Source organism: Pelodiscus sinensis, chromosome 13 (assembly GCF_052426305.1).
Source record: "Pelodiscus sinensis isolate ZL-2025 chromosome 13, ASM5242630v1, whole genome shotgun sequence".
In the NCBI taxonomy this organism is placed as follows: domain Eukaryota; kingdom Metazoa; phylum Chordata; order Testudines; family Trionychidae; genus Pelodiscus; species Pelodiscus sinensis.
Window position 1 is genome coordinate 27921719 of NC_143064.1, and position 15737 is coordinate 27937455.

The window sequence follows — 15737 nt, forward strand, 5'->3', positions numbered from 1 at the left end:
TGTCTGGAACAACAACATGCACCATACGTGCAGAACAGAGCATGAGCATTAAAGCTGGAAAAGCTCACAGACAAGGTGAACTTTTTGAAGGAAGGGTTAATATTTCCATCCACCCAGCTGTAATTGGTACAATAAGACAGAAATTTAGTAACTCTTGAGTTTGAGCACAGTCATCTGGAGGAGGAGAATTTTTCTTTAGCAGAACAAGGAGCATTATTAACTTTCTAAGGGCTAAAGCCAAGGAGGTGCCAAGCTGCAGTTCCATGGAGCTGCAGGTGCTCACCACCTCAGGGTTGAGCCAGCAATGTTTTTTCCCAGAAATAGTAGACTTTAAACACCATCTTCTCTTTCATGAGGAAAGTTGGTAAAGTAACTGCATGCACACACTCCCTATCTCTGCAAGTATGCTAGATGTAATTATTAGGGTGCAGCTACTTTAACATTATTAAAGATCATTTCAGAGAGAGATTTTAGCAGGACTGATGAAGAGCCCAGTTTTAAATGTGTGTGAGCTCAGAATATGCCCTGTTAACATACTTGCGCTACTTGACTGACCTTTGTCAGTTTGGCCTGATACTTAGCACTAAGCGCTCCATCAGAAAAATGCATTTTGCATACTTTAAAGTATTATGGGTTCATCATTCCAGGACAAACTTCAGTGCCAAAGAAGGACATTTGAGACACTGCATGGCCATTGGGGCTGTCACATCATATCTCTATTTACAATTGGAAAAAAAAAAACTGTTGGGAAATGATCCTGCTTGCACAACTGGGCCAATTCACTTTTTATACATATTATGAAGACAAACAATAAATATTTTAAAAGATCCCCTTACTCCATGACCCACCATGAGTGTCTCTGAAGGGAACCTAACCCAAGCACACAGAAATACACTAATACAAAGGATGACAGGTAGAGCCCTGCATGGATACAAATTTTTGGGTCTGCATCTGTATTTGCAAAAATGAGCCACAGAAATCCACATCCACATCTGCGGCTGAAGATACATGCAAATACAAAACGGATATACACAATTTTGCAGGATTCTTGAAACAAAACATGTATCTGCATCCTCATCTGCAATGCAAAAATGAACTGCAGATATCCACATCCATGGATAGGCCTGAATGATGGGGAAGAAATGGATTTCAAACAAACTAAGAAATCAGAAGCAGGAGTGAGGCTCTATTATAAGTACAATGGGCCAGAACCTCACCTGGTATAAATCAGCATAGGTCTAATGAGGCTTTTCCAATTTATTCCCAGTGTGGATATAGCCCACATATAGTAAAATGAATAAGGGACATGATCCTGCAAATGTTGAGTACCCTCCAATCCCGTGGCAGTACTGAACTCTAAGCTGCCATTCAGTGAGGCACAGAGACTTTCTTATGATTTAGCAACCCAGTAAGTGAATTATCAGATTTTCTTTCTCTACCCAGTCTCAGATGGAGATGGCTGGCTGCAATGACAACAGCCTCTGTTGGATCCCATACAGTGCAAGGCCACGTTGCTTGTCATCAGGGATCTGTAACCTGTCTACAATGTCTCACTTGAACTGGAACTCCACATGTGACACATACTCAGCAGTATGTTGCACTAGTGGAGCAATACAAAGATAAATTACATTCTTATACAGGAGAGGGGCATGGGGCCTAAATCAGTAATGAAGCTGTTGGCACTTACTAGCAGCTGAGACCAGCTCTTTATGGAGTTTGTATGTCATGACGGGTTCAGCTAGATTCCTGAAACAAACAGAAACAACACTGAAATCCTCAAAGAACAGAGAAGCAGCTCCGACTCTGTTCTCAATTACATTGGAAGAAGAATAGAAAGGAAAGTCATATTTTCCACTCCAATTCCCATGGATTCTTGAGACTGCCCTACTGGCACTCCATCCTAGCCTCTTTGATTTACATAGCTTCTCTAAATGCATGTGAAGGTTTTATAGCAGACACGTTTCCAAAGAGAAGACACATTCGTCCCCCAAAGAGTTTCATCCCTGCCTGGGAACCTCAAAAATAAGACAATGGTCTTGAAGGATTACCTAAGGTAGAATTTCAATGAACTGGTAATTGTCTTCATGTCCCAGTCGCTGTTCTGGAGATCTACATCCCCTGGGCATTTGGGATCTTGGAGAAAAAAAAAAGTGGTAAATAATACAAAATAAATTAGCTTAGTTTAGCTTTCAAACAAAACCTGATTTTTAACAATTAACAACAAAATGTTTGCAGGTAAGATATCCTCTAGCAGCAGAGGAAGATAGCGCACTGTGCATAAGACACCTGTGGTTCCCCTTGGACAAGTAAAGCATAGTGACGGTATCAGCACTGAGGCTTTATCTTTGCTAACAAAGGGGGGGGGTTGTTTTTTTACAATGAGACAGCTAACCTACAACACTGATTGTACAGTAAAGTCCTAAAGGGAGATAAGAACTGACAGGTAAAGTAAGGCCAGCCTTAAACCTTCCAACCCTGGTGAACTCGCCTAGTATACCTTGTCATAAAACTGCAGTGGAATAGCTAATATGGATTAGTTATCTTGTGCCTTGAATTGAGCTGGAAGATGATATACAGAAAATTAGGGTATGTCTACACTACAGCATTATTTCGAAATATCTTATTTCGAAATAGTTAATTTGAAATAAGTTATTTTGAAATAACGCATCTACACACAAAATACATTTCAAAATAGTGTTTTGCTATTTCAAAATAGCACGTCCACACTGATTGGACGCTGAATTGCATTTAAAGCCAGCTGAAACTGGTTCCAGCAGGGCATCAGGTCAGTAGTTGCTTTGTGTGGCTGCTGCCTGAAGCTATCTGAGGCTTGTGCTTAAAGGGACCGTCCCCCCCCGACAGCCGGTTCTCAGCTTTCCCTGCTTGCTTGCCTACCTCACTGAGGGACAGTAAAGCATTTTTGTCTCTACGTACTTTAGTTGCCCTGACTTGGGAAACCACAGTACACAGCACCATGGAGCCAGAGCTGCCCCTAGGCACTCTGTAGCTCATTTTGGATGTCTTGCTGCAAGCCTGGCTGCAATTGCTGGAGACTGCCTGGCAGCGTCTGCTACAGCCCAACCTCCAGGTCCTCTTCCGGACCCCCCTAGGGGCCGTGGAGGAGCAGAATCAGCGCCCGGACGCCAGCGTGTCCCGCCACATCTGGACACCAGCAGCGATTGGTGGGACCACATCGTCCTGGAGCGCTGGGGAGACCAACAATGGACCCAGAACTTCAGGATGAAGAAAGACACCTTCCTCAAGTTCTCTGAGGGTATGTCTATACTACCCCGCTAGTTCAAACTAGCGGGGGTAATGTAGTCATCCGCAATTGCAAATGAAGCCCGGGATTTGAATTTCCCGGGCTTCATTTGCATGAAGCTGGCCAGCGCCATTTTTAAATGCCGGCTAGTTCGAACCCCGTGCCACGCGGCTACACATCGCCCTCTGGAAGCTCTCCACGCCTGATAGCTACAGATCTGTGGTGAACCAGTTCGGCGTGGGGAGATCCACCATCGGAGCAGTGCTCATGCAGGTATGGCAATCTCCAGCCACTGTGCCAGGAAGGGGGGACGGGTGCGACGAGGGGATAGGCTGCCCTAGGGAAAAGGGGGGAGGGAGGTGGTACAAATCCCCTCCCCGAGAGGGTTTGTTCTATCCCATCCACACTACGGACTGCCTGTGGTGGCCAGGATTGCAGGGGGGTTGCTCCTGAGGAGTGGCGGTGTGGGGCAGTGGCGGGGAAGGAGCACTTTCAGCCACCCTGGCACCCCAGTGACTCTCGGTTTTGTGTCTCCCTCTGCAGGTGGGTCAAGGCCATCAATAGAGTGCTGCTCTGCAGAGTCATCCACCTCACTGATTTGGACGCGGTGATCGCCCTGGGCTTCCCCAATTGTGTGTGGAGGGGCAATCGACGGACGCACATCCCCATCTGAGCCCCGGAACACGAGGCCTCCCTGTACATCAACCAGAAGGGATACTTTTCCATCATCCTACAAGCTGTGTCTGACTGCTGGGGCCAGTTTGTGGACATAAATGTGGGCTGGGCTGGTCGGGCAAAGCACACGACACGTGGGCTTACCGCAACTCCTCAATGTGCCAAAGGCTGCATGCCAGGACCTTCTTCCCCGACCGCCACATCAGGGTCGGGGAACGTGGACATGCCTGTGCGCCTGGTGGGGGATGCGGCCTACCTCCTACAGCCCTTGCTCATGAAGCCCTATACGGGACACTTCAACCCCTTCCAACAGGCCTTTAATGCCAGGCACAGCAGGGCCCTCATCATGGTAGAGGGTGCCCTTGGTCGGCTGAAGGCCCGATTTAGATGCCTCCTCACCTGCCTGGACCTCTCCAAGTGGAATATTCTGCACGTGGTGGCAGCATGCTGTGTACTGCACATTTTGTGTGAGCGGAAGGGGGAGGCTTTCCTGCCAGCCTGGATGGCAAAGGCCAACCACTTGGCTGGCCTGTATGCACAGCCCCGCACAGCTGCCAGCCAGGAGACCCATCGGGGGGCTGTCAGTATCCGGGAGGTCCTGAGGGAGAGCTTCCTGATGGAGGAGGAGTGAAGTCTCCCTGGGGTGCCCCACTGCGGCCTTGTGCCTTATTCCACCCTCACGTCCTTCCACTTTCCCCTCCCTAACCCCCCTTCCCAATGTCAAATAAAAACATATATGTGTTGCCAAAAACAAACTCTCTTTATTGAGCATAACTGGGATGGTGGGTGGGGGCTGGAATGAGGGTGGGAGAGGAAAGGGGGAAACTGGGAGGAGGGAGCTGGAAGGGGGAGGCAAAGGGAGGAAGGGGGAGGAGAAGCTCAGGGTTGGGGGTCTTGCCGGCCCTCCTGTCTTCCAGCACTGCAGGTGCGGGGGCCTCGACATCCCCGGGGGGGAAGGAGGGAAGTGGGTATGGAGGGTTGGGCAGATGGGAGTGGGGAGGAAGAAGTGAGAGGGGGAGCAGGAGTGGGAGGAGGAGCGATAGCTGGGATGGCCACAGGGGATGCAGGCACCAATCTCTGCAGCAAGGTCTGCAGGTGGTCGTGGATGGCACAGCCCTGGTCAAGCAGCTCCCACAAGCTCCCCCACCGCAGCTGCAGGTCTTCATGCACCCAGTGCTCCTGGCTGCGGACCTGCCTTCGCAGTAACCCCAAGTGCTGCCGCTGGTACCCCTCCTGATTCCGGGTGAGCCTGCTGGCCTGGGCGCAGGAGGATGTCCTGGGTGGGATGGTGCGCCCTTCACTCACAGCTGGTGTGGCCGTGGAGAAACAAGAAAAGTGGTCAGTTATCCCTGGGGGCACAGTGGGTGAAGCCCAGCCCCCCTCTGCAAGGCGAGGATGGCAGATCTCCGCACCATCATGTCCTACTATCCCCGGGAGTGTGAGCTGGCCCAGGACAGCACCCATGCCCCTGTGCTGTATATAGTGGGGGGGGGGGAGGGGAGGAAGGGAGAGGAGATGTGCCCTGCCTCTGCGTAGAGGAGGCTTCTGGAGGGCGGGCATTGTGCAGTGTCCCTCCCCGGGGTCAGGAGCATGTCATGTGCCTTCATACATACATGTGTGTGGGTAACAGGCCAGGGTCCCTGTGTGGCAGCCAGCTGGGGCCACATGCCCCAGCTGGCGCAGCACATGCACAGGTTGCTGCGTGATCCGTGGTCAGCAAGGCCCACACACATGGTCCCTGGGTTCCCTCTCCCCCCCCCGCCCCACATAAGGGGACAGTGGTGGCACTCACATGTCGAGGCCTCGCCGGCTTCGGAAGACAGCGGTGACATGACTGCTGTGATGGCTCAGGGGTCCTGGGTGAGTGGCATGCTCCCTCTAGGCTCCTGCAACTCCTGGCCGTCGTCCTCCTCCTGCTCCTCCTCCTCCTCCTCCTGCTCCTCCTCCGTGCCCTGGTCAGGGCCCTCTGCCCCAGGGTCAATGACCTCCTAGGGGGGCACGGACCATCCAGCCCCCCAGGATACAGTCCAAAGCGTTGAAATAGGGTAAGGGGTCTGCTCCTGCTCCTGGTTGGGAGCTGCCCCCTGTGGCCCTGGCATAGACCTGCCTCAGCTCCTTTATCTTCATGCACACCTGCTCCTGGTTGCGCATGTGGCCTTTGGTGGCCAGGCTGTCAGTCATCCGCCTGCAGACAGCCGCGTTCCTGTGTCTAGTGCGGAGGTCATGGATGCTGGAGGATTCCCCCCAAACCTCAATGAGGTTCATGATCTCTGCACTGGACCAGGCAGGCGCCCGCCTTTTCCAGCTCCTGGCAGGCTCCTGGGAGCTGCCAGACTGCTCCTGGAGAGTGGTGGAGGGCTGGCTGGCACTGCCTGGCTGGCTCATGCTGGCACCTGGGTCTGGGCAGCTCTTGCAGGCTCTGGGCTGGCAGGCCTGGAGCTGGCACAGGCCCTGTGGCCAAACAGACTCTACCACTTTAAGGGCTCCAGGGCTAGGGGTGGGAGAGGGGACGGGACAGGGGAGGGAGGAGAGGAGTTTTCTTGGTTTGGCCCAGAGTGGCCACCAAGGCACCCTGGGAAGGGCTAGAGGCTCCCTATTTCAAAATAAGCATCTATACAGCGCTTATTTTGATTTAGCTATTTCGAATTTGGCGTTATTCCTCGTAGAATGAGGTTTACCAAATTTGAAATAAGCCCTCCGCTATTTTGAATAAATTTTGAAATAGCGGTTTGGCTGTATAGACGCTAGGAAAGCTATTTCGAAATAACTTTGCTGTGTAGACATATCCGTAGGGTATGTCTACACTACCCCACTAGTTCGAACTAGCGGGGTAATGTAGGCATACTGCACTTACAAATGAAGCCCGGGATTTGAATTTCCCGGGCTTCATTTGCATAAGCCGGCCGGCGCCATTTTTAAATGCCGGCTTGTTCGAACCCCGTGCCGCGCGACTACACGCGGCACGGGCTAGATAGTGCGGAATGGCTTGCTAGTTCGAACTATCTGTACGCCTCGTGGAACGAGGTGTACAGATAGTTCGAACTAGCAAGCCATTCCGCACTATCTAGCCCGTGCCGCGTGTAGTCGCGCGGCACGGGGTTCGAACAAGCCGGCATTTAAAAATGGCGCCGGCCGGCTTATGCAAATGAAGCCCGGGAAATTCAAATCCCGGGCTTCATTTGTAAGTGCGGTATGCCTACACTACCCCGCTAGTTCGAACTAGCGGGGTAGTGTAGACATGCCCTTAGAGAGTAAGGAGGCAAAAGGATAAGAATGTGGTATTTGAATGGTCAAAGCTATCACACAACAAAGAAAGAGAATCACTTATATTAAGTATCTCCAAGACCAAAGGAGGAAAAGCCCTAATTATTGCATTCTAGGTCCATTCCACCAGCCAACAAAGGATTGTTTTTTAGTGTGCATTCTCCACAACTTTGTGGTCGATTCTCTCATGGAAAGTGGTGGAAGCTCTCTTGCTTAAGTTCTCAAAAACTAAACATTCTATCAAACCCAAGTGTTATGGTAAACTTCCTGATGTTCCACTTCAAATTTCATTTGCTCAGTTTCACACCATTACCCCTAGTTACTTGCCCTGAAGACTTCCCTGAAAAGTTTCTCTGCATGGAATTTACATGTAGGCAGAAACATGGAGGGTAATGAAGAGCAGAGGACTAAGGTGCACTTCTCACAGCCAGATTAATTGGACAACTACAACATTTTTGTGGCACTGTAAGATTAGGGGTTTGGTTTTGGGGAAGGCAGGGCGGGGAATATGAGTTACATTATTTATATTAAAGGAGACACATGGCTGGACAAAAGATCCAAATGGCTAACCATTCTTAGATATTATTACTTATTGCTGCTGGATTTTCCACTCTGACCAAAATGAAGATTTCTGTACAAGTAGTGATGACAAAGAGGTCAACCAAAGCAAAGTAAATTTACAAACGAGAAACCACCACTGGAGTTTGGAATGGAAAAGTCACTGAACTATTTATTAGGATGCTGGAAAACATGAGATATTTAAAAGCTTCATCCTACCTAATAAATCAGGAAAGTGTGACTAAATATATCATATGTTCCAACTGTATGGAAATCCAGAACAGCCATGTGAGGAAATAACAAACAGTCCACTGTTTTAATAAAAATTCATAATGACAATAAAAGAAATAGCAGCCTTTGAATAGTGCATTTACACTACGTACTCGGAGGCAGCAGTCATAGACTTATATGCTTGTCCGATGTTCCAGTTTTATTGAGTCTTTTCCACCAGACAAGCCATCCAGAGTGATCTGGATCTTAGCTATCTTACAGTTACACCTCTGCCCTACAATGCTTGAACTGACCAGTTTGTACATCAAGATCTGGGAGCAGGATAGTTTCAGAGTAGAGTCCATGACTCTGGAATGCATTCCCTAATTTGGCCCAACACAGCTCAGTATTGTTGACTTTTTCACAGAATTCTATTTATCCAGATTTGTCTGAGAATGTGGAGGATGTTTAGGGGTGGAGTGCAGTTATTTTGTTTGTGCTAACAATCGATTAGCAGCTCTTTTATTGTAAATGCCCCTAAAAGTTGGCAATATAGGAATCTTATGAATGGAAATTACACTGTGCAGTGCTCTGTATACAACAAAAGCTAGAGAAGCAGCAAAAATTATCACACTTAAGGCCAAATTCTTTTCTCACATGGTGCAGATTGGGAGCAATTCTTGTGGAATTACACTGGTACAAAACAGATGTAAACAAGGAAGAACTCAGCCCTTAGATCTAGTTTTCGTTAACTCTAAGGCCCATTTACACAGCCAAGGAGGAGTAAAGGGACCTTCATATAAATGAAAAATCAGGCCATCTCATCTATGGGGGAAGGGAATCTGTTTGACAACTAGCAATGACATCTCTGTTTTGGGGTCCACTTTCATTCTATAGGGTCATCACATGCTGCACAAAATACTCCACTTCCATGTCACTGTTATCTTGACAACCCGTTTCTTAGTTTGAAACTACACATAACATTCTCACCAGCAACTATACACCGCACCACAGTAACTAACTCAGGAACCAATCCCTGCAACAAACCTCAGTACCAACTCTGCTCTCATATCTACACCAGTGACACCATCACAGGACCTAACCATATCAGCTACACCATCACTGGTTCATTCACCTGCACATCTACCAATGCAATATACGCCATCATGTGCCAGCAATGCCCCTCTGCTATATATATTGGCCAAACTGGACAGTCCCTCTGTAAAAGAATAAACCGACACAAATCTGATATTAGGAATGGCAATATACAAAAACTTGTAGGAGAACACTTCAATCTCCCTGGACACACAGTAGCAGATTTAAAGGTAACCATCCTGCAGCAAAAAAAAAGTCAAGACCAGACATCAAAGAGAAACTGCTGAGCTATAGTTCATCTGCAAATTTGACACCATCAATTTAGGATTAAACAAAGACTGTGAATGGCTAGCCAACTACAAAAGCAGTTTCTCCTCTCTTGATGTTCACACCTCCAGATCAGCTGCTAGAAGTGGGCCTCCCCACCCCTGAATTAATTAACCTGGTTATCTATAGCCTTATTCTGGCCTGCATATTTATACCTTCCTCTGGAAATTTCCACTACATGCATCTGATGAAGTGGGTTTTTGCCCACGGAAGCTTATGCTCCCATACATCTGTTAGTCTATAAGGTGCCACAGGACTCCTTGTCGCTTACACATAACATTGATAACATTTTAGCTTAAAGGGAGAGATCAGTGACTAGGTTGGAGAAGCAAGTCAGAAAGAAGGGAAACATAACATCACACAGGCTGGGGGAAAAAAAGCAGCAGCCTGTTCAAGAAGGACAATAAGGAAGGGAGGCTATACCTGACAGCGTGTAGGGCTTCATTTCACTGTCGAAACCAATTTCCCTTGTCTTGCTTTACTATACAAAAAATTACAGTCCAATTATCCAAGAACTGGTTATTCTTACCAAAGAAAGCATTCAGCAACTTCTGCACCTGTATATTGCTGCCAACGGTTCGGTACACTCCCTCAGTAGTGATCCCTGGGCAAAAGAATGAAGAAAAGAATTAGTCTAGTGTCCTTTCATGATTATAGATGTTAAACAGCGACATCTAGTGTTGCAAAACATCACAGATTGTCTCCAGGTCTGCCACAAAGTGACAGCACTTAGGTGAAGAGCTGAGTGACCAATGCAGAAGAAACTATTTTTTAAGATCGCTCATGAACACATCATATTAATCTGGACTTTATTAGGCAAAATGATTCACCAGATAACTTCTGCAAACAGTTTTTGTTCCATAACCAATAACCAAACAACTGGTTGTAAATATTCAGTATTGTAAATCTGAGCAGTTACACAAAAGTCACACAATATATTTCTATTGACTAGCTCCACAATATATTTCTATTGACTAGCTCAGTGACACTGTGAGAATTATATTTTAAAAATGATTACTCTTAACCACTAATCTGAAATTCACTTTTTGAGAGTTCTGCAATATTTGCTTAAAATCTGCTGTTTCTGGAAATATTAAAAACATAAAACTGACCGTACTAATTCATCTAACCAAATATCCTGTCTTCCAACAGGGGCTGCTGCCCGATGTTTCAGAGGAAATGAACATAACAGGGATAATTACTGAATTATCCATTCCCTGTTGTCAAGCCAAAGCTTCTAGTAGCCAGATGTTTAGGGGCACCTAAGGCATGGAGTTGCATCCTAGACCATCTTGGCTAATAGCCATTGATGGACCTATCCTCCATGAACTTATCAAATTTTTTTCTTTAACTCAGTTATACTTTTGGGCTGTGTCTACACTGGGCCACTTATTCCGGAAAATCAGCTGCTTTTCCGGAATAAGCTGCGAGCTGTCTACACTGGCCCTTGAATTTCCGGAAAAGCAACGATGCTCTACTGTACAAAATCAACCGCTATTCCGGAAAAACTATTCTGCTCCCGCTCAGGCATAAGTCCTTATTCTGGAACACTGTTCTGGAAAAGGGCCAGTGTAGACAGCCCAGTAGTCTTTTCCGGAAAAAAGCCCCGATCGCGAAAATGACGCTTGGGGCTCTTTTCTGGAAAAGCGTGTCTACATTGGCCACGGACGCTTTTCCGGAAAAAGGGCTTTTCCAGAAAAGCAGCCTGTCAATGTAGATGCTCCTTTTCCGGAAATACTTATAACGAAAACTATTCTGTTTTAAGCATTTCCGGAAATTCATGCCAGTGTAGACACAGCCCACGTGTTCACAGATCTTCTGGCAAGAAGTTCCACAGGTTAACTGTGAGTTACAAAAAGTAGTACTTTCTCACATTCATTTTTAACCTGCTGCTTATTAATTTCATTGGGTAACCTTTGGTTCTTGTGTTATGTGAAGGTTTAAATAACACATCCTTATCCCTTTTCTCCACATCACTCATGACTTTATAGATCTGTATCATATTCTGCCCTTAGTCATCTCTTTACCAAACTGAACAATGCAAGTCTTTTTAATCTTTCTTCATATAGAAGCCCTAATTATTTTTTTTGTTTGTTTGTTTTCTGTGCAGTTTTGCCAATAATAATATATATCTTTTTTGAGATGGGAAGATGAGAACTGCACACAGCAGTAAAGGTGTGGTGGTACTACAGATGTATATAGTGGCATTATGATACTATCTGTCTTATTATCTATCCTTTTTCTAATGATTCCTTTCATATTATTAGGTTTGTTTTTTTTTGACTGCTGCCGCACACTGAATAAATGTTTTCAAAGAGCGATTCACAATGACTCCAAGATCTCTTTCTTGAGTGGTAACAGCTAATTTAGACCCCCTTGTTTTATATTCATATTTGGGATAATGTCTCCAATTTGCATTACTTTCCATTTATCAACATTGAAGTTTATCTGCCATTTTGTTGCCCAGCCCTTGAGGGAGCCCTTGGCAACTCTTTGTAATCAGCTTTGAACTTAAGTGCCTTGACCAGATTTGTATCATCTGGAAATTTTGCCATCTCACTGCATACCCCTTTTTCCAGATCATTTATGAGCATGTTGAATAGCACTGAACCCAGTTCAGAAATTGGGAGATTCCCACTATTTACTTCTCTCAACATTTTTTTAAAATCATTAACTAGTTTGCTAGAAAAGTCAAAGATAGTGACTACATTCAAAGCACATTTTTTCAAGCCTAGACTAATATTTGCAAGGGTTTTTTTTTCATTATTTGCCAAACTCTACTATGCTTTTAAGTCAGTTTGTGGGTATTCAGCATGGTTGGCTGGAGTTTTCAAAGCAGCATTGAAGATCTATCATATTACTCATTAATTTTAGAGAGAGTTGTATGGTTAAAATCCTGCAGAAAGCTTTGCAAAAAAATCTCATTCCACATAGTATGCTTCTCACAAAATAAATCTGAATAATTCTTTAAGATATTCTCCAAACTCAAAATTGCCCAAAATATTGTCTAACCAATTCAACCTTGGCCTGCATGTGATATATCAGCCCCCAAGGAAAATTTCTATTCACAAGTGAGTAAAAGCACAGTGAAAGGGAGAATTCAATCTTGACTAGAGTTTGTCTCTGCAAAATGTTCTAATGGGGAGTAAGGTTTCTCTTGTTTTGTAGGCACATTCTTAATTTTGTGACATCAGTCTTTGATAAAAGGTTTAGAAAATATGACCTATAAGGAAAGGTTAAAAAAAACTAGGTATGTTTAGTCTTGAGAAAAGAAGAGTGAGGGGCAATTTGATAAAAATCTTCCAATATGTTAAAGGCTGTTACAAAAGGGACTGTGATCAGTTGTTCTCCATACCTTCCAAAGGTACGGCAAGAAATAATGGTCTTTATCTGCAGCAAGAAAGATTTAGATTTGATATTAGGAAAAACTTTCTGACTATAATGGTATGTAAGCTCTAGAGTAGGCTTCCAAAGAAGACTGTGAAATCCTCTTCACTGGAGGTTTGGAAGAACAGATTGGGCAAACATCTCTGAAGGATGGTCTAGGAGGTCTCTGGTCTTGCCTCAGCGCAGGGGTCCAGATGTGATGACTTTTCAAGGTTTCTTATAGCCCTACATTTCTATAATTCTGTGATTTGTAGATCCATTTGCTATCATATTAGAGAAATCACAGCACAATCAATGCCATTCAAGAAAGTAAATGCCAAAAAAGCAAATAGTTTCCAAATGCAGTGCTGAGATCTTACCTTTGGTCTCCACTGCATTGATGCATTTCCTTACAAACTTGAAGCCAACCTCATTCAACTCCACTATTTCAAACAAAGGGAAGCAAAGTTAGTTGCCAGAACATCAACATGCAATTACTCGTGGAAAACCCGAAGAAGTAGCAAGTTACTGAAAGTATTAAACCTTGCAACAAGTTTGCTACATTTATTGGAGCTGCATTTTCAAAGCTACGCACAGGCACAATTTCGTATGCAAACACCTTGCTATGTTGGTGCAAGCCAGGACCTGTGCATGCATGCAGCTCACCTCATGCATATACTTTCAAGGATTTTGTTATATGGGTTCTTATGCAAAAGCACACTAAGATTCTGACAAGAAATTGTTCATTTCCGCTTGCTCTCCTTTTTGTCCTCTTGAACTTGTTTTAACAGTAGACTTTTGAGGTTTTTTGGTAAAACTGTAATTTGGAGAGTTCAGAGCTAATCTGTGGCTTCTTAAGTATGGCAAAATCTGCAATCCAACCTCTGCCACATCAAAAGAATAAACAAACTTCCATATATTGTGTATCTACTTTGTAAGGGTATGTCTACACTACCCCCCTAGTTCGAACTAGCTAGTCCGTGCCGCGTGTAGCCGCACGGCACGGGGTCCGAACTAGCCGGCATTTAAAAATGGCGCCGGCCGGCTTTATGCAAATGAAACCCGGGAAATTCAAATCCCGGGCTTCATTTGCAACTCTGTATGACTACATTACCCCCCCCCCCAGTTCTAACTAGGGGGGTAGTGTAGACATACCCTAAGAGAGTAGAAAACAACAGGATTCTACTTAGGTAGCACAAATGTTAAGGCAGGGAAGGGGAACCTTTTATGGGTCAGGGGACATTGACTCTCAGAAAAACTAGTTGGAAGCAAAAACCATCCAACTAACCAAACAAAGAAACCACACCTCCCGAACATAGCCCCCCACTGAGAAGAAGAAAGACACTCCTCATATTCCCCTCACATGCCAGAGCCTAGAGCAGTGGTCTCAACCTTTTTGGGTGGTAGGCGCTATGTGGGGCTGCCAGGCCACCCAACAGTAGGGCTGAGCATGCACCGTGCACCTCGGGGTGGCGGTAGGTGGGTGCACATAAATGCCCCGGCGGGTGCCATGGTACCTGCGGGCACCGCGTTGGGGACCCCTGGCCTAGAGGGGCCCAGGTGGGAGGGCTTGAGCACCATCACAGGCTCCCCAATTTTGGGAGACCTGAACCTCAAGGGCTGGATCCAGGCAAGCCAGGGGCTGCATTGGGCCCTGAGGCCTTAGGTTCTCCACCCCAGGGTTAAGGAGAAGACAGGATTTTCTCCCCACTGATTAACACACCTTCCCTGCAGGATTCTCAACAGGTGGAAGGAGGAAAATTAGTTTCCTTTGGGTTAATTCAAACCTCACTGAAGTGAATCAGGCTCTTTCTGTTTACTTCAAGGGACAATGAATCGGGACCCTTAGCTCCTTACCTAGTCCTGCAACTTTACTCAAATGAATTACCTTTATTCACTAATTCTTCCACTGACTTCAGTAGGATTACTTGTGTAATTAAGGATCACAGGATAGGATGCAAATGTGTTTCTGTTAGTGTCAAAAGCTTTTTACACTGAAGGAGCTTTCCATCTGTTGCAAACAAGTATTTTGAACTTCTCTCAAACGTTAGTGTTTAATGTGTTTTTTTATTGAGCAGAGGAATGGGGCTCTGTGTTTGATTCATATTGCCCTTCAGATCAGAAGCAGAGTTTGATCAGAGGATATGAGCCATGGCTAGAGCTAGTCAGGAAACCAGAATTTTTCTGGAAAGAAATAATATTAAAAATAAAATCTGCATTCAATTATTTTTTTTAACAAAATTGTCATTTTAAATCAACACATAGAAATTAGGGCAGTTAACTCATGAGATTCATTTTTCATAAAGATTATTTTTTGAGTTAAGCACAGTTTTAATAGCACTGTTAAACAATAGGAGCATATCAATTGAAATTCAGTAAATATGTTTTGGGTGTTTTTCTACATTTTCAAATATATTGATTTCAATTACAATATAAAACGAAGTGCATAGTGCTCATTTTAGATTATTTTATTACAAATATTTGCACTGTAAAATGATAAATGAAATAGTATTTGTCAGGTCACCTCATACAAGCTGTAGTGCAATCTCTGTCTTATGAAAAGTGCAATTTACAAATGTAGATTTTTTTTTGTTACATAACTGCACTCAAAAACAATGTAATACTTTTGTACCTACCAGCCTACTCAGTCCTATTTGTTTGCTGAGCCAAATAAGTTGGTTTATATTTACGGAAAATAATACTGCCCACTTCTTATTTACAATGTCATCGGATAGTCAGAACAGGCATTGCAAGGTATTTACGTACCAGATATGCTAAACATTCCCATGCCCCTTCATGCTTCAGTCACCATTCCAGAGGAAAGGCTTCCAGGCTGATGACGCTTATTAAAAAAATGTGTTAATTACATTTGTGACCCAACTCGTTGGGGGAGAACTGTATGTCTCCTGCTCTGTTTTACTTATATTCTGCCTCATATTTCATGTTATAGCAGTCTCAGATGATGACCAAACATGTTTGT

The 15737-nt window shown here is 45.0% G+C and overlaps 1 protein-coding gene across 4 annotated transcripts in view; it reads right to left on the reverse strand.

The window, feature by feature from the left end:
• Window positions 1–15737, reverse strand: part of OPHN1 (oligophrenin 1) — a 138593-nt gene that overhangs the window by 23219 nt on the left and 99637 nt on the right. For all 4 annotated transcript variants that reach the window (XM_025185727.3, XM_075940818.2, XM_025185726.3 and 1 more), the window contains 4 exons: window positions 13138–13200; window positions 9921–9995; window positions 2049–2133; window positions 1688–1746 (listed from right to left, as the gene is read on the reverse strand). In XM_025185727.3, the coding sequence (XP_025041512.3) occupies window positions 1688–1746; window positions 2049–2133; window positions 9921–9995; window positions 13138–13200 (282 nt within the window). The remainder of the gene's footprint in view (window positions 1–1687; window positions 1747–2048; window positions 2134–9920; window positions 9996–13137; window positions 13201–15737) is intronic.